The 18,634-nt window shown below is 34.4% G+C and overlaps 1 protein-coding gene across 1 annotated transcript; it reads right to left on the bottom strand.

The window, feature by feature from the left end:
- Positions 1-3,159: 3,159 nt before the first annotated feature.
- LOC145664816 (innexin inx2-like) lies at positions 3,160-18,108 on the bottom strand. Its single transcript, XM_081731807.1, has 2 exons — positions 17,967-18,108; positions 3,160-5,177 (listed from the first exon to the last, which is right to left on the bottom strand). The coding sequence occupies exon 2, from the start codon at positions 5,174-5,176 to the stop codon at positions 3,992-3,994; it is 1,185 nt and encodes a 394-aa protein (XP_081587933.1). The 5' UTR covers position 5,177; positions 17,967-18,108; the 3' UTR covers positions 3,160-3,991.
- Positions 18,109-18,634: the final 526 nt, after the last annotated feature.

Below are 18,634 nucleotides of genomic sequence, written 5' to 3'. Positions count from 1 at the left end.
TCCAAATCCTAATAACCCCCCAAAAATGAAAGAAATTGGTTCAGCCGTATTAGCGTGATGAGCGGACAAAGGATTTTGTACGTTCTCTTTTATATATATAGATATATATATATATATAGGTGTTTCAAAATAACAGAACGTTTGGGAGGTAATTCCTGACACCAAGACAAGACAAAATATATAGACCAACCTGAATGCACAAATGTTTCCTTTCGGAGTTATAGGCTGCCGAAAATGTATTTAAAAAAAAAAAAAAAAACTTTAAAGGTTCATATCTCTAAAACTATGGGACGTACCGTAGGAGAGTGAACACATCGATGTGCACTATCCAAAAATACATGTTTCAGAATGTTAAGGTAGTCACCGAAACAATTTTTATAGAGTGATTTTGGCTACGGACATATAATTTGAAGTATTCACCAACTACCTCTATAAAATTGTTATGGAAGAAACGCAGGATTCTGAAACATAAATATTTCGATAGGACACATACTAAGCCCTGTTCGGCGTAATTCTAAACTGGGATAAACAAAGCCACGTGAAACTAAATCTCGCTGATTTTGCTGTTGGCCTACCGACGCTTGTACTCCTCCGCAAAATAAAATAGCTTATATGATTTGATTATTACTTTTACTATGAAGCTCCATACAAAACTATTACATTATTATAAATGACAAAAATATAATGCGGATTATATAATGATACTGCAATCTAATGTGGTTAATGAAACAATAGAAATAAACACTAAGCATGTGCAGTAATTATGGCGCCAATTCAACTGTGGAGGCGTGTTCTGTTTTTAAGTCTGAAAGATGTCTCACATGAATCCCGGTTCAGCGAGTGTTGTGGTGAAAGATCAACAAGGAAAACCTTTACTCACTAAGCAACAATTGTTTACCAGCGAAATTCAAATATATATTTTTTTAATCTTTCGAGTCGGTTTTTTTTTCTTTCTTTTCTGCTTCTGCTGTAACTATCTGGACAACACGAGACAGTATTGTCAAAATGCACGTGTATAACTTGCTCCTCCTCGTGGGGAGTGGGAGTGATACATTACTAGTCAATCGTATTTGTGACAAGAGGAGGAATACAAATATTTTGTTTATCGGAGTTTAGAGCTTACGCTGAACAGGGATTAGTACCTAAATAAAGTCTTGACCCGACTACGGTACGCTCCATAGTATTGAAATTATGGCCTTTTAAAGTTCAATTTTTCATGCTTTTGTCAGCCTATAACTCCGAAAGAAAGCATTTGCGCATCTAGGTTGGTCTATACTTGTGTGTTAGTACGTGTGTATAGTTCCATCACTTAAATAAATATTGTTTAATGTTAGGAAATATTTAACGGAAACTTTTCCTTTTCCCCTCTATCTCCCTATCCTTTTCCATATATTCACGACGCACGACGTAAGAGGGAATTATTGTTTTAAAGAAAATAAGCAATAATGAGGAAACTGACGTCGTAATTTAATCACATTTGTTGACGTTCACAGTCTCAAGAATAAGATGTAGATGAAAGCCTATGCTTCTTCATTATTAGTTGTAATAATCATAATGGATGACTGAACGTTTTGAAACAAATTATGATTTGAGAATCGGTATAAGATTAATGACGTCACATGTTTCCAAACAAACCAAAGTAATTGCTTTCTTCAGACCACTCTGCAATGTGACTCACGGTTTTTATGCTATTGTAAAAACTAATATTTTCTGTTCATACTTCTGATATACTAAGTCTTATTCGTATCTTTTTATTTTTTTTTCCAAAGATAGAAACTCTTCATATTTTTCATCGCTTTCACAAAGCTCCTTCGTGGCTAAGCGGATAGCGTACGCGCCATTGGCGTGGGAGGTCCGGGCTCGATTCCCGGCGGGAGCTCATGTAGTTCGGATTCCACGTTAATCAGTAGGTCCACGTCTCATATGGTCTCGCTGCTGAACGGGACGTTAAACTCAAAACCAACCTAACTCGCTTTCACAGTTTAATATAGACCATCTGCAATTAATTAACCTTAGAGTTTTATGATATAATGATCTTTTTAAAAAACACGCCTTTTTTTTTTTTTTTTTTTGCCTTTTTGAAAACTCAGTAGAAGCCTGTGCTGATAAATCAAGACATTTATCATGTAAAATGAGCTATAATATTTTAACCAAAATTATGTCATTGCGTACTTTTTATGACATCATAACTGTGTAATAATAAACAATGTTACACAAAGTACATTCGATATAAACCTGATTCCGGAAAAAATCTAATTTATCATTTGTATTGTTTTTTACTTCCACAACAAAAATTCTTTGTTACAATAACAATTTTCGTATATTAAAAGTGTAGAGACTTTTATAGTGAGTTGGTGTCATTGACAATTGCATTTGTATAACGTTTGTCTTTTGCTTTAAAACAGTGTGTAGGTGTTGGTGACAACAAGGTGAGCGTCTACACGACGGCCCTCCGTAATTTGTGAAAGACAAATTAACAATAAGTTGTAGGTGTTACGTTTTTGAGTAGTTAGTGTAAATAAAGATTTATTCACTTATCATAATTATTTTTTGTGTGTAACGCACAACTTGCTCTCAGAAACACATACACACTGTTTGAAAACAAAAGACAAACGTTATGCAAATTCAACTGACAATGACACCACCTCACAATAAAAGTCTCTGCAAAAAGCTTTTGTTTCAACAAGCATCAATAATCTTACCAGTAATTGTATATACTGCGAAGCAACGTATAAATTTATAATAATTACATTTTACCTCAATAAGGTTTTTAGCTTTATAATAAACACTATTTAACATGAATAATGATAAAAATGCTGATCCAAATATGAGAGATTATTTTTGGTAAACACTTTTCATTATTCAGCCTTGGAAGTTCAACCCACAAGAAGTTCCGTAGTAATAGAAAGTCAAGGCATAAGTTCCAAAAATCTCCAAAACTTTTTCATGTTAATTGATAAGAATACCTCGAAAAACAATTGAAATATGTTTAGCACTTGTCGTATTACAAGAGAACAATAGATAAGAATCTCTAATAAACTACTATATGTATTTAAAGAACATATTACTTGCTAAGTTGATGTTCAGCATTAGATACACATTTAGTTTTCCACATATATTTACAATGCTTGGATTAAGTAAAATGAAACTCAAAACTAATGAATTTTATTTAGCTTTTATTGTCCCTTATGAAACTGATATAATCAACTAATTAATTAGCTTAACAAAAAATTGCCAAATTTATAACTGTTCGTAAATTCGAAATAGCAGCAATATCATAATAAAAATATCTCTTAATAAATGTTGTATCTCTAACAGCAATCATCAAGAAAAGTTACGCTATTAGCTATGTTTAATAACTATACACAATCAAATACATATACCTTCTTCATGTTTTAACAATGAATAAAAGCTTGCTCCAATAACTTTCTTATAACAAAAACTGTTACAATTTATAACCAAATCTTGAACTAAGTTCTTATAATTTACAGATTTATAGTCAAAATTTCTTATGAAAATACTTTCAAAATTCTCAAATGTTTAATTTGTGATTTCACTAGTTAATCAAATACACGTTTATTTTAAACAATTCGTTTCTGAATCTTACAAATGGTAGCAACATTTTGAGAGCTAACAAATTTTGCAGTGTTGCTTCACAATCGTTAATAACTGTTAAATGGGACAATGGCAGTATGTTTAATAAGATCAGAAAATATAACATGCATTTCAGCAATTTGATTAATAAAATATGTTAGTAAAATAACTAATGAATTTCAGTACCGGTATCAATAATGTGTTACCGAGGGTTGTTAGTAAAAATATTCGAACTTAATTGTAAAAGACACGCTTTCATATTATATATTAATAGTAGTAGAGAAAACGATGCCTTTAAACTAAAAAAAGTGTAATATAATTACATGGACTGATTACTCATAGGTTAGTTTAAGTGAAAGAGAAGTTAAAACAGGTTCGTTACGATTTCGTAAACGATTTAGAACCTGGGATTTCTGAGCAACTTTTCCTGGCGTCCTTCTTCATTTCTTTGATTCTGTGATTTTTCTTCTTCATCCTCGAGTTGGCGTAAGAGTTTCTCAAGGACTTCTTTGTGTTCATCCAAGTTGTCCGAAGAGAAATCGAGGTAGAAGACATTATTGGTGTCCAATCTATCCAAAACTTCTCCGTTCTTGATGCCCTGTTTGTTTTGGTATTTAGCATAAGCTTCGTTGTTATCATTCAGCACGTCAGGATTACCGTTGGTTTCTAATATATCGTTCGCCATCCTTGCATTTCTCTCCGTTGTGGACGGGTATTTGAATCCTAAATTTACTCCACGTTGACGTGACCAGATAGTTACTACTATATTTAACAGCAACTCAACAGAAGAAATCACAGCCAGACAGAAGAACCAGACCCACAAAATAACGGTGATGATCTCATTCAAAATGTTGATTGGAATTACGCACACTGCCTTTTCCTTTATGCCATAGTCTTGTAGACTGCATTCTATTGCCCTGGGAAACAGTTGTAGAATAGAAGCACTGGTGTTCGATGGTGATATTGCTGGAAGAGTCAGAAACTGAAACCCGTACTTCGTAAGTGGGTATCCCAGAAAAATGTTGATGAAACCAAACCAATAGATCACGTTCACCGTATTGAGGATCTGGCAGAACAGAATGTGAAGTGGGCTCTTGAAATAGGTTGAACTAAATCCATACGGGTTAAGCAGATCATTCTTCAAATTTCGATACCTCAAACATTTTGCAGTAACTGGGATCTGTATGTCCCTTTTCGATCTAAATCCCCAATAGAATAAGAAGAAGGAAATGGATGCACTGAAGAGCAGGAATGGAACAAAACGGTACTTCACATCGTATACTTCTTTGGGGCGGACAGAAATGTAGTCATCTGGGAACTGAAAAGATGAAGTAGCCCAGCACATCCTATCAATTAAATCTTGAGATTTTTCCGTATTTCCTGCCATTTTGCATTGAATTGGTTTCCCAGTGTATTGGTAACTGGCCATAATAATGGTGAGGAAAATTAGAATGCCGGCAGTGAACTTGTGGAGTTTGAAAACGGTGTCACTCCTAAATACGCGTTTGAAGGCATCTTGCAATTGATGTTTCAGCCTGCGAAGTTTTCGTTTAATTTGGCGACGAAGAGGAACTTTTGCCATCCTGCAAATTAAGAAATTCATTTTAAGTATATACAGATATATTGAACTTTACATTAACAACAATTAGGAAATTATGTAAATAAGAGTAAATAATACAAATTTTATATTGTGGCATAATTAATTTATCTATCACATTAGAAACAAACAATCACTGGAAATAAGTTCAAACGTTGAAAATGGTTTTAAAATATGTAAAGTAATATTATTTGAGAAACACCCAAGTATAATGCCTGATAAACATATTAATTTGTTGTAGGCCTATATCAGTTTAAGTGTGTACAGTCTAGAACCTACAGACAGAAATTCTCTTGAAGGTGTGGTAATACGATGAGGATTGGCTTGAAAAGTGATTTTCTTCCATGATGGTTCCATACAAGCCAAGTGGATGGTTGGGACAAATACGAGGCAAGATGCTCTTTTGTGAAATTCGAGACGAGAGGACATGTGAAATGTCTCGTCTCGAAAACTTTAGTGTCATTTTTAAAATGACTTCGAAGGAAGTATTCACTCCAAAATAGCTATATGTCTTCGCTTTAAAATTCCTAAAGTAATAGAATGCCTAAACGTAATGTTTAATTACCGAAAACAAGCTTTGTAATTTATTACGTAACTTGTAATTTTTCTTAAAGCCCGAAAAACTCCATCCTCTGTTGTTTTATACGACAACTGATCGTGAGCAGTCGTTCCACTGGTAACAGTTTGACCCCCACTGTATAGCTCGAATGTTACTCCGAGGGATTTTCATGTCTTCTTAAGCCTCAAGAGATTTCTGTGCGGTAAGCATTGTGATATTGACGAACAATTTGCAAATGGCTGTTATACTGGTTCCACTTCCAGTCGGTTGGCTACTACAACATTGGAATACAGTTCATTCCACAATATGATAAGTGTCTGAATTCGGTGGTAAATTTGTTTAAAAGTAGTGTCACGCTGTATTTATTCACTTATTTATTTGTAAAAGACAGGATTACAATCCTACAATTGTCTTATTAACATAATATTTTAATGCAATACCATTATTCTATAATAAAATAGGCAAAAAAGTAAAATAAGCAAGCTTCAAAGACAGAACGAGAAAAGACAAAAATACAAAATAGTAAATTAAAAAAATAATGCAACAGACAAAATAATTAAATGTACGTATAAACACTTTCCTGCAACTTGTGCATATATTATAAATGCAATACAGATATTAATTTCAGTTCATTATTTTACAATTTCAAAAATATTCTTAATACGTATTGCATATAAAAAGGTCATAGTAATAGTGTTTTAATTAGTGTTATTATCCTTTGCAGTGTACGCATTAAAATCAAAATACAAAATTCATTTCAAAACATCAATCCAGAGAGCACCAAATCCATACATAATTGTTTAATTTTTGCACTAAAATGAGGTTCATTATCAAAAATATATCACAATATTTCGACACAAAATTATATAGATTTAAAGTGGCAATAATTTATTTTAAAGATCAGTGTGTATAGTTTATGTTTACAGTCGTAGGGAAATTTACTTTTTGGACGCACCTTGGTATATATATAAGCTAATGTATAATTGTTGTTTGTATATAACGCACGTTGAAATAATATTGCTATTTAAAATATTATCGATATGAACTTAGATGTTTCAAAATGCCTTGATGAAATTGCGTAAATTTTTGTCTCATCTGAAAATTCCAGACAAGAAAATACAGAACTCAACACGAGGCATTACCTTGTCGGGACGAGACGAAATACCCTTGAGTCTCATCTCGTGTGGATCTCTAAATATTGATCGTTCATGAGACCACTTGTATATTTAATAAAGTTCTTCATAATTTTGTAATTTCATACGAACATAAGGTAAACGTTAACAGTTTAGAATATTAAAATCAAACTCTGTTGTGTATTTCTTAAAGAAAATAATCTAGGAGTCAATCAACTATGCTATATTCCAGTTTTCGACTAATCTAGTTTGCGATTATCTCAAATTTTCGTAGTTTTTAGCAATCACCAAAACAGGTAGGTAATATTTTTCAGCTATGATAAAATAATTCAGTTTGCTATTGAACTGTGACTGAATCCTTGAATGAGTTGTTTGGGAAGCAGAAATCAGTGCACTCGTTGTTAGGTTCAATTATTTTTAACTGTTAATAGAAATAAAATAACAAAGGTAGGAAGAATGAGTGATCACAATACTTTCCATAACTCTTTTAAGCAGGGGATAAAAATAAAAATAGCGTCTAAAATGAAATTTTTGAGTCTTACGTCCCACGAGTATTCTGGCTAGGCTAAAGAAGACGATGATTAAGGCTAGGCTAAAGGAGACAAAGTATTTGTCGAAACTAAAGTTCACCTGTCCCGAGCTGAATTCGAACCAAGGACCCCGTGCAATAGAGGTTTAAGCTCTACTACTGAGATTAAGCAGGATATAAATAATTCCTTAAAAATACTAGAATAGTACGTTAAATATTCCCAAATCAAAAGCTTCTGAATGGAAACTTTTAAAAAAATATATGAAACATCCCTCATATTTTAGTGAGAACTTTGCATTTTTCTTTTTTACGAATTCTGCTCTATATGTTGACCTCTATTTTCCTTCATGTTTTAATAAATATTTTATCATAGTTCTTTCGAGATACAGTGTGAATATTGATTTTCTTCATTAACTAATTATTCCACAATGTTTACTTTATAATACTAAAAGTGTCACAGTTTCTGTAACTATGAAAATGATTCCGATTTAGAGTAGGATACTACTAAGCAAAGTTAGAATACTGTTATAAATTTGTGTGTATATCTACAAAATCAGCACAAATGTGAGATGGGTTTACAATACTTATCATCAGGATTGGAGAAAATACTTGTTTTATAATCACGAATAATATCAATAAATCTAAAGCTGAATTCCTCACTCTAAACGTTTTAGTTGAAAATTCTACGGGAAATCCTAGAAAGCAGTAACTGCCATGCGATTTTAACATAGACTGTGCAAGGACGCTGATCCTGGGGGCCAAGGGGGCCCGCCCAAAGCTCATGTGGGCCCCCCTAATGTATTTATGAATATACAATATTTGGCATAATTTGAATGCAATTTGTCTTAACATCCTCATATATATATACATATACCTTCTGCGTCTGAGTGCCCTCCCTTCCAAAATTTACAGAGAAATCGGCGCCCTTGAGACTATGACACGTTCATGGAGGATTCCTGCGCTAGTCTAAGTATTAGACATATTTATTGGAATGTGTTTTCAATACAAAATTTTCCTACGTACGTAAAATTAAACCTTAGATTAGAAGTCTACACGAGCCTGAATTTTTAACCCGTGTGAATTTACAATTAGAGGCCCGACCTGGGTTTGAAATATGCTTTAACATTTAGGCCTGAGTCCTGCTCGAGCTCGTTTGATAATCAAATGAGCCCGAAATAAGCCCGAATTACAAAAACTTAAAATTTAATTCAAAATTGTATTTTCATTTACAGCAATTAGAGGTCTAATTTTGCAGTTGTGCTTTAAAAGTTCTCCAGAAAGAATGGTGAAATATATATATCGTTGTACAGTATTTTTACAAACTTAGGGTCAAAAAGGCCCGAGAAATATGGTTGTATATTTAAAAATTTACGGCCCGAGCCCGAAGTGATATATATTTTGTAGGCCTGAACCCGGCCCGCAGGTTTGACCCGAGCCCGTGCAGACCTCTATTTTAGGTACACTCTGTTATAGATAGGACCTACTATTATTCTAACTTTCAACGTGCAAAGAAAGCTCTGTCTTGGCTATATAACTCACTAACCCGTCTTTGATGCGAGATTGTTGAATTTGATTCGTTATGAGGGCTCAAGTAATTCAATTTTTACAGGTGAGGGCACGGTGGTTCAGTGGTAGAGTTCTAACCTTTTGTGCATGGGGGTTCCTAGTTCGATCCCCGGTCTATTAAGTTTATGGTAAACAACATCGTGTTATCACGGGGTACTCTGGTTTCCTTCAACTTTCTCATTCCACCAATTTTTTTTATCATCATTCACTTGTTTTAATCATCGTCTTTCTTAGCTTATAGGGTACACTCGTATCACTTTGAACTGAAAGAATTCATTTTATTTCCTTTTTAATTCCCACAGGCTGTTGATCTTGTTGATTAATGTCTTATATGAAATCACTGCTGAGGAGCCAAGCTACACATACCAAATTAAAGAAATTGCGTACCCTGTTCTAACTTTCTGGATACAATTTTACCATTGAAAAAATGAAAATTTACAGTTCGTGAATTGAAACTTAACTAAAGATTCCATTTGTCTCTTTTTATTTTCATAATCAAGAGATAGGGTTCAGGTGAAATTATAATGCCTTTAAGTGTTGACAATGTAGCTAAAAGTAAACAATAATCAGTCATTATTATGTTTCGTTTAACGTTGCATATACGTGCTCATTAAACAGAACCAACCATTCCTAATAATTTTATTAACCGAATAAAGCAGGATATTATACGGCTGAAAACAAGAGAGGTGTCTTTAAATTTCCGTTGTTTATTTATTGTTTTATTCAACAATATGAAGTTTTATATAGAAGAAAGGGCCATTTATTTACTAGCGATAGTATCTGATAGTATTCGTATTTAGCAGAGTGGAGCGGAGCCATATTATTTATAAAGGAAAAACGTTAATATGCAAACTTCAAAACATTTAAGAGTTACGGGTTGCATAGATATTAGGCAAAACTGTAGATTCAGTCTTAACCCTTATAAGAATAAGACTCCTTGCTTTGTCAGTCACTATAATTTGTAATAGTTGACAATCAGAATAAGTTGTCACTAGCTGAGCTGCCTTATGCCTGGCTTCAGAAGAGGTCGCTTCCGTGCAAGCAATTTGCAGACGTTAGATAGGTTAGTCTGGCACGTATTGCCTAAAAGAACATCATTGTTCATGAACTATTCCCAACGATCTAGTGGCTAGTATACAAGGGTTTGCAAGACGGGGTTTGATTACCAATGGAGTGTTACGATGGTTTGACATTCATCCTAAACTGTATGTTCACATTTCATATAGTCTCGGCAGTGAAAAAGGACAATAAACTTCAAGGAAAAAATAAAGATCGTTCATGAAATCTCAAGGCATCTTGCTAACAATCTCATAATCAGATACAATGTACCATGGTTTGTATCTCTATACAAATCCACTGATATACATAATCTCTAGTAAGACTTTGTCTTTCTCGCTTTTGTTCAAAGCGCAACGTTCTCAAGAAAAGATGGAAACTGTTATTGCGAAATTCAATTCGTAAGTTTTTTTTTTTTTTCATGCTGTACCACCTGTTTCTCATAAATCGGAAGACGTTGATGAGAGAATTTCATAAGAGCAACTAACTAGATCAGTCAGCGTAATTTTAAAATTCAATTGTATCAATGTCTAAATACATCTTCAATGGGAAGTATTTTCTCTCATTTTGTCCAATTTTAGTCACTAATTCATGAATCATAACATCCAAAGGAAAATAAACAACGTTTAAAACACATGGATACAGTTTTGTGTCTCTTGGTAAAACAGAAAAGAAAATAATACTTTACTGCACTTTACCAATAACAACTTAAAATGTGTAGAGCGTACTTTCAACATGGGGAAAAAACTAGTTTCATTTAAAATTATGAGAGTATAATATGTTTAAAAGGTGTTAAGGTTTAATATTCTCACTGGAAATGATAAAGAACAACCTCGTTGCTGTATGACTAGCGTGTACCTCTCAAACAAAAGAGACCTAGACTCTATTTCCTGTGGGAAAACACGTGGTTCGGATCTTACATTAAGCTCACAAGTCAGTGTTGAATGGGATGTGCTAATTCCAAAGCAACCAACTAACCAAAAGTAATATATTTTTCATCTGATTTCAATAGCCCTACAAGGGGGAGATGGGGCCTCTCTTTCGAAGCTGAATTTATAACGAAAATTACTTTTTTCCTATCTCTTACAGAGTTTCGCGTTTTGAAGTAACCATATTGAAACCAGAAATGAGATTATTAGAACGTCCGTTTTCTTCAATAGACGATTTAGGATTTAGATTTATGGGCTTTCGGCATCTACAGCTATGTTAGAAAGTCATGCTTTGAGGGATGACGTCCCTCGGTGAGCACACTATCCAGGGAAAGGAGAAGAAAGGAAGCGGCCTGGGACCATCCCAGCATTTACCTGGTGTGATTGAAGATAACCCAGGAAAACCTAATTCAGGATGACTGGCCTTATAAAGCTCTTTACACGCTCTTGACCGAGTTCTCCCACCGGAAATTGAACCCGGAACCGCTCGCTTCACAAGCGAGAGTGTTAATGACTGCGCGACACTAGACTACAGCTTTTTCAAAAGAGGGATTGAACCGCTTCTTACGACACTAAGTTTACACAAAAAAAAATCATTTCTCGCTCTCTATTGCCGTTTCTATTTTGCGGGTATCTATACTAAAACCAGAAGTAGTAATCAATTTATCCTATCTACGGTTTCAACAGAGAGGCCAGAGAAGAGTTTAACAACATATTTTTGAAGCAGTAAAAACATATGAAGGAACTGTTTTACGAAATCTCTGACCAATTTTACTCTATGTTAATGTTACCCACAGGGTCGGATCCAGGACGGACTTCTGGGAGGGCGGTGGGTTGTAATACTGCTACTTAAAGCTACTTTTAAGAGCTCCAAACTCTGGAGTGGGATTTATTTATATATTAAATAAGAAAGTTTCCTCTTCTGGGGCGGGCGATCGGCTCGATCGACCCCCCCCCTGGATCCACCCCTGGTTACCCATGAAACGTGAAACTTCTCATCTCATCCCAAAAACAAGACTAGAAGTACATTTTAAAATTCGAGAGGAAATGAGAAACTTCACTTGTCTCGTGGGAAACACTAGTTCACCAAATTCTTAGATCTCAAACTGTTGTCTTAATGCTACATAATTAATAGCATAGAATTAAAAATTGATAAAGTAATTATATGATCATAATGAAGGGGTTTTCTTAAAGTTGAGAAATATGCAAGTCATTACACAATGCATAATTTATATATTGTTGTATGATACTCTGTATTAAACTCTCGTGACTCGGAAGCACTCTGATAATTTTGTGTAGGGTTATGAAATTTTTTTAAAAAAGAACAACGTATAAATTTTATACACAAATTTACAAAATGACACGAGAAAAAGGTTTCGAGATAAAATAGAAGAAGCTCTCCAAGAATCGAGAGTAGCCAAGAAAGAGTTATTGGAAACTCTATACGAATTAGTGGTGGACACAAAAACCGGTTTTTCGTTTTCTCCAAAAACCGGTTTGGTTTTTCACCGAAACCGGTTTTCAGTTTTCTCCGACGCACAATCATAGTCATACGTCTTGCAAATAAAATCCAAAAAATAAACACACTGCTGAACAAGACTGTACTTATTTAATATAAAAACACATTTACACGTGACGTTTCGATCTTGGATAAAAGATCGAATCGTCACATGTAAATGTGTTTTTATATTAAATAAGTGCAGTCTTGTTCAGCAGTGTGTTTGTTTTCCGATTTTCTACGAAACCGGTTAGATTTTTCACTGAATCCGGTTTTGGTTTTCTTCAAACCGGTTCCTGTTTTTTTTTTTTAATTTGTTCTACTTCTGACCAGAATATTGTTTCGTTATTCTCCGGAAACCGAATCCGTTTCTACAAAATAGCTCTGTGTTTTCCAAAAGTTTTCACCGAAACCAGTTTCGATGAGAACCGAACCGGTTTTGAAGAAAACCGAAACCGGTTTCGGTGAAAAAATCGAACAGGTTTTGGAGAAAACCAAAATGTCGGCTTTTTGGGTTTCGGTTTCTCTAGAAACCGATTTCTGGTTTTTATAAAAACCGGTTTCGCCCATCCCTAATACGAATCGAATCTTCTACAAAATTTACGAAATAAGACGCGAAAACCTTATTTCCCGTCTCGTCTCGACTTTTGGGTAACATTATCTACGTGGGCCAATATTGAAAAACGAAACTGTATTCCGATAATAAAGAAGACTAAGGTTTAAGATGCCATCTATTCTTGAAATGCTTCATCTATGTAAAAAAAAAAAATTGTTTCTGACTAACTTTTACTGTCTGTTCTCAATAAGGCCACTATTCAGACTGAAAATTGTAAATTCCTGCAATTCAGGTATGAATAGAGTCAAGGAAATATTAAATTGATATCACGAAACTGTTTCTAGCTAATTACTACCATCTTTGCTCTTTGAGAAATACAGGTGAAAGCAGAAGTTTCAGTGAATGTCAAACACTTTCAACATTATTGGAGGATAAGGGAGCTATTCATGATATGCTTAATCTGTATTTTAAAAAATACATATTTCTTAATCATTTTACGCTCCCAAGCTATGCTATGCATAAAGTTTTGATGTTTTATAGAAGGGCTATGACCATCCGTCTGTCTGTCTTCAGATATCAGAGCAAAAAATGCACACTTTGAGTTTACCCTAGGTCAAAGATATGAAACTAACATCATTAATATCGAAGAAAAGTCTTAGTGATAAGATTGTGCTCATTGCAAAGACGCAAAATTCCGTGTTTGAACTCTGGTAACTTCATGTGAGATTCATTGGTATTTATTATATGCTAAAGCAATGATCCTTGATCTTTAACCACCCATATACCAATGTTTTATCAAATGAGGAGCTTGGACTAACATAATGCTAAGCACCACTTCCAATGATATTGAATTATTTGATAGAATGGGCTGATGTCAATCCAGAAAATGGTACGCAGAAGTTTTATTTCGAAAATACAGTGGCCCAAAAGTCGGTATACACTACCGTCCCGTATTTTATATCATTTCTTATTGTTACCAAATAGGTAGACCTAGTTTCTTTATTATTTGTTCTTAACGTCTTTTTACCCGTAACTTAAGCCCGGAGCAGTCGAAGCAAATAAATCCATAAACTAGAATGTTATACTTGATCAATGCAGGGATGTATACCTACTTTTGGGCCAACCTGTATACCAGCAGAAGATGTGAGTCATTGTATTGAATTCCTTGCGAATGGTCAGCTCTCTTTTACAGTTTCGCCCGAGCTACTCAAATACTTTTGGGGACACGGTGACTCAGTGGTAGAGCGCTTACCTCTAATGCGTGGCTCCCTTGATTCGATCCACGGTCAAGTAAGTTTGTGGTGGACAACATTATGTTCGTGGATTTTCTCGGGATATTTCCGTCCCCTCCCACATTCTCATTCCACCATTTTTTCCATTATCATTCACTTGCCTTAATCATCCGTCTCCCTTAGCATTAAGGTCATAAACGTGGGACGTTAAACTGAAAGATTTCATTTTATTTCAAATATTTTTAACCCAACTCCAAAAGGCTGAATTTCGATAAGAAGGCTAAAAGGAAGGTGCACCCTAATCAAATTATACAAGTGAATCACGAAAGAGAAGCATTCCAATCTTATAATCCTTTTAAAAGTGTAAGGAATTTTCTTCTTCTTCTCTTCTCTTTCCTCTCAAAAGGTTTACATTTCTCGAAAAAATAAAATGAATTTTTGTAGTTCATTGCTCTACATATATACCCTTTAGATATGGATACGGATGATTACTGAAAGGGAATGATTGTAAAATTACTTTTTTATATACTTTCTCACCGGGAATCGAACGCGGAACCACATAGACACACGCTAGTCATTAGTGCAGCGTAAAAGATATTCACAATCTTCGAGCGGAAACGTATTTGAATCCTCTCCTGGCTGAATCTCAATAAACTAATTTATGTGTAACCAATAAACATACATATAAAACCATCATATAACCGGAATCATCATAAAATTTGTTGATCCTAAACTAACTTGATTTAAACTTACAATTACAAGATATTGCGCAATTCTCTGCAATACGTTCTCTCTTCAACCATTGCCTTATAGTAGTATTCTATTAGTAAAGAAGTACACACAACTTTACAGTACACCAGGCTCCAACCTAAGGATTTTGTTTGTTTTTATTATTAGAAGAGTCCAAAGTTGAAAGATTAGAGGCTGTCCGGACGGGATGGACGTTCAGTGAGTGCTATTGTATATACAAGTAAAACACAAGTATATTAATTAATAGTTACGAAGTTCAGAAAGGGTTCAAACTCGGTGCTTACGCCTCTCTACGACACTCACTCCCTACTTTAGGGGGCATGGTGACTCAGTGGTAGGGCTCTTAACTCTGTTGCGTGGGGTCCCTGGTTCATTCACCCGCCAAGTAACTTTGTAGTGGACAACATCGTGTCCGTGGGCTCTCTCGGGGTACTCCGGTTTCCTCCCACTTTTTCATTCTACCAGTTCTTCCATCATTATTCACTTGCTTTAACCCTTTAATGGGTAGTGTCGCTCTCAAGCAACATCGCATTCTACTTTGTTATTCGCGCGAATTATAACCTCAGTGATCATTTAATTGCCATTTCTGCGTTCATGCAATATTCATATACATGAGTTGCGGGTCGCTTCTTTAGATATTTCTAATCTTCGTCAACAGGGGAAAGTTCATTCCACCAATTCTACCATAATCATTCCCTTCCTTTAATTGTCGTCTCCCTTAGGCTAACAGGCATAACGTGGGACGTTAAACTCAAAGATTTTCGTAATATAAATATGGCAAGGAAGAATCTACTATTTGTCAAACATATCTGAATTATTTGTACAACAACGTTGTAGGAAGAAAGAATTAAAACTTGTGTTATTTGTCATATTTTAAATACAGTTTTAAGAGTTATTTAAAAAAAACAACTGAGAAATCAGTTTTCGTCACTCTTTGTAATCAAAATGATAGTTAATGAATCAATACTTTGAAAGAAAGTAAATAAAGTATGAAATAAAATACTGTATGTATTTATTAGCAATACACTTGTTCTTGTGTTATAATATGTGTTTTTGGCGACGTTATCAGTCTTTTATTTTCTCTGAAATAATACAAGTTTCGGTGTTAGCATATCCATCGTGAGGCACTTGCAAAATTATTGGAAGTAAGACGTAACAGAAATGTTTTCGAAAGAAAAAAAAAACATATAAGCCATACACAAATCTACAAAATGAGCTGTTTGGGGAGATACGAGGCTATCTTGAGCTATTACTGTTTTCTTTTAAGTTTACAAAGAGGATGAGAAAGGGATTAGTGTTGTAAAAAGTAGTTAGATTATGGTTCCAGAAAAAAGCGGGATGCAATTTATGTAGTTCTTATACTTGTCCCAGTTCAAATCATTTCTAAATATTTAATGCTGGTATGGAGATTCAGTGGTAAGGAAGGTTCACCTCTGACGCGACTGTCACTGGTTTGATGAAAGGTCACATTTCGTGATGGAAATATCATGTTCGGGAATTTTCTTTTTCTTACTCCCACATCGTCATTCCACTAATCATCCGTGTTCATCAGCTTACAGAGCATAAACGTGGAACAGAAAACTGGAAAGTTCGTTTCAATTTCATTTAACATATGAAATTCAACTTTAAAAAAAAAAAAAAGGATGAAAGTACCTTTCTATCTTCCTTTCATTTCTTGCAATGCAACTTTTAACAAATAAAGTGAAAGAAAAGGATTGACACACATGCTGTTAGTATTTGAAATAAGACTTCTGCTAATGTACTGAAGATAAACTTCCTTGATGAAAATCAACTTCCTACTATTAATATAAACTTTTTTGTTTATTTTTGTCTATGTTATGTATTACTAAGGAGAGATCACAGACAATTGCGCCGATCCTGGAGGACAGGGGACCCAGTCCTCCCAAAGCTCATGTGGATCCCCATATATTTTTATAAATATGTATTTTTATATATATTTCTAACGTTATATGTATTCTTTTACAAATATACAAACCCACATCTGAATGGGCTCCCCCTAAGTTGCAGAGAAATCGGCGCCCTTGATCACAGACCCAAACATATAAAAGAACAGAAAAGAGAAATACTATCAACTTGGAAAATATAAAAACTATTCTCATTATTTATTTCATTATAGCGACTGTTAATTACCGCTTCATTGGGCTAAAATAAGAAAAGTTAGTAGGGGTCTAATGTGTTTCGTTAGTCAGTCACGAAAGGCTCCCTGATATCGGTCATTTTCGATTATCTTGTATATATATCCCTCTTCTCCTCTCCCCCAAGTTGAGGGACTGAATTTGGATTTAAACGGCATGGAAGTTTCACTTTTCATCTCAGTGATCCCGAAAACTGTCATGGATGGATTCAGCACTAATATCAGTCATTTTGGATCATTTTTATGTATCTCCCCTCGCTCACGTTGGGGGCTAAATTTGAATTTAAACGGCATCGAAAGTGTCACTGTTCATCTCAGTGACCTTAAAACTATAAATTTGACACTCATATAAGTCATTTTCGACCATTTTTATATATATTTTCCCTGTCCCCCTCCCCTAAGTTGCAATGTCAAAGTGAAATGATAAAAGCTATCCCAGGCCTGAACCTAATCTATGTTGAAAATTCGATTGACATCGTTCGGGTGGCTCAACAGTTATTAAATCACAGAGTCACTGTAATTTTTATTTAGGCGTGTGGAATTTATATTTCATTTTCGTACAAAGCACAAGAAACTGAGAACAATGGAATAATAAAGTTGAGTTATGGATATTTAAGATCGGGAGATCGGATTACAGAAACACCATTTTTTATTTTATGGACCAGATATCGCAACATCGTACTTCTAATAATGTCAGAATTGCCTTACGATGAAAGGAAACCACAAATAAATTTTAACATCCAAAAGAAATTTCTCTACGAGAGTTACACAGACTCAGTACAAAATAAACCTGAAAATCTATAAAACCTTACCTGTCTTCGTGTTATTTTTCACTGTTGTAGCACCTCCCGGATTTTCTTCGCAGTCGCTGCAGCTACCAGCTTACTCTTTCTGACGCTAATGTTCGAATGAGACGTTTCCAAGCCTACTTGCTGATATGTAGTTGACAGCAGCCTTTGCACACACAAGTTGTTGACGTAATTTTCTTCTTACGCGATTTTATTCTTTCCATGATTGACTTTTAAGGGTCAACTGATTCTGACAGAAGTTTGAAAAAAAAAAAGAAAAAGAAAAGAAAATATGATTATGTTTGCAGAGTAGAAAATGTTCTTTAAAAAAAACAACTTTAACATAACATTATTTTGGAACTATTTTCTGCAATGACGTATGGTTGATAGTAACTAGCCAATCAGAAGTAGTTAACACTGTTTATTAATGCGCTGAGAAAGTAGTACTTCTTTCACGTGGCTCTCCTCTCATGTTATAACCGTCACGTGGCTTGTGTACTTTCGTTCTCTACTTCCATTTTGTATTTTTTCTAAGTTGACTTTTCTCACATATAGCAAAATAAATTATAAATAATAATATCAGTATAATTATTCCTTACTAATGTTCAAAATGTGTCTTGAATCAAATACAATATATTAAACAAAATACGTTTAAATGTAAAGCTTCCTTACTGGTACCTGTCTTTGCTAAC

Source organism: Thermobia domestica, chromosome 11 (genome assembly GCF_964235325.1).
Source record: "Thermobia domestica chromosome 11, izTheDome1.hap1.1, whole genome shotgun sequence".
Lineage (NCBI taxonomy): Eukaryota > Metazoa > Arthropoda > Insecta > Zygentoma > Lepismatidae > Thermobia > Thermobia domestica.
Note: the sequence above shows the minus strand (reverse complement) of the source record. Positions and strands in the feature narration are given on the sequence as shown.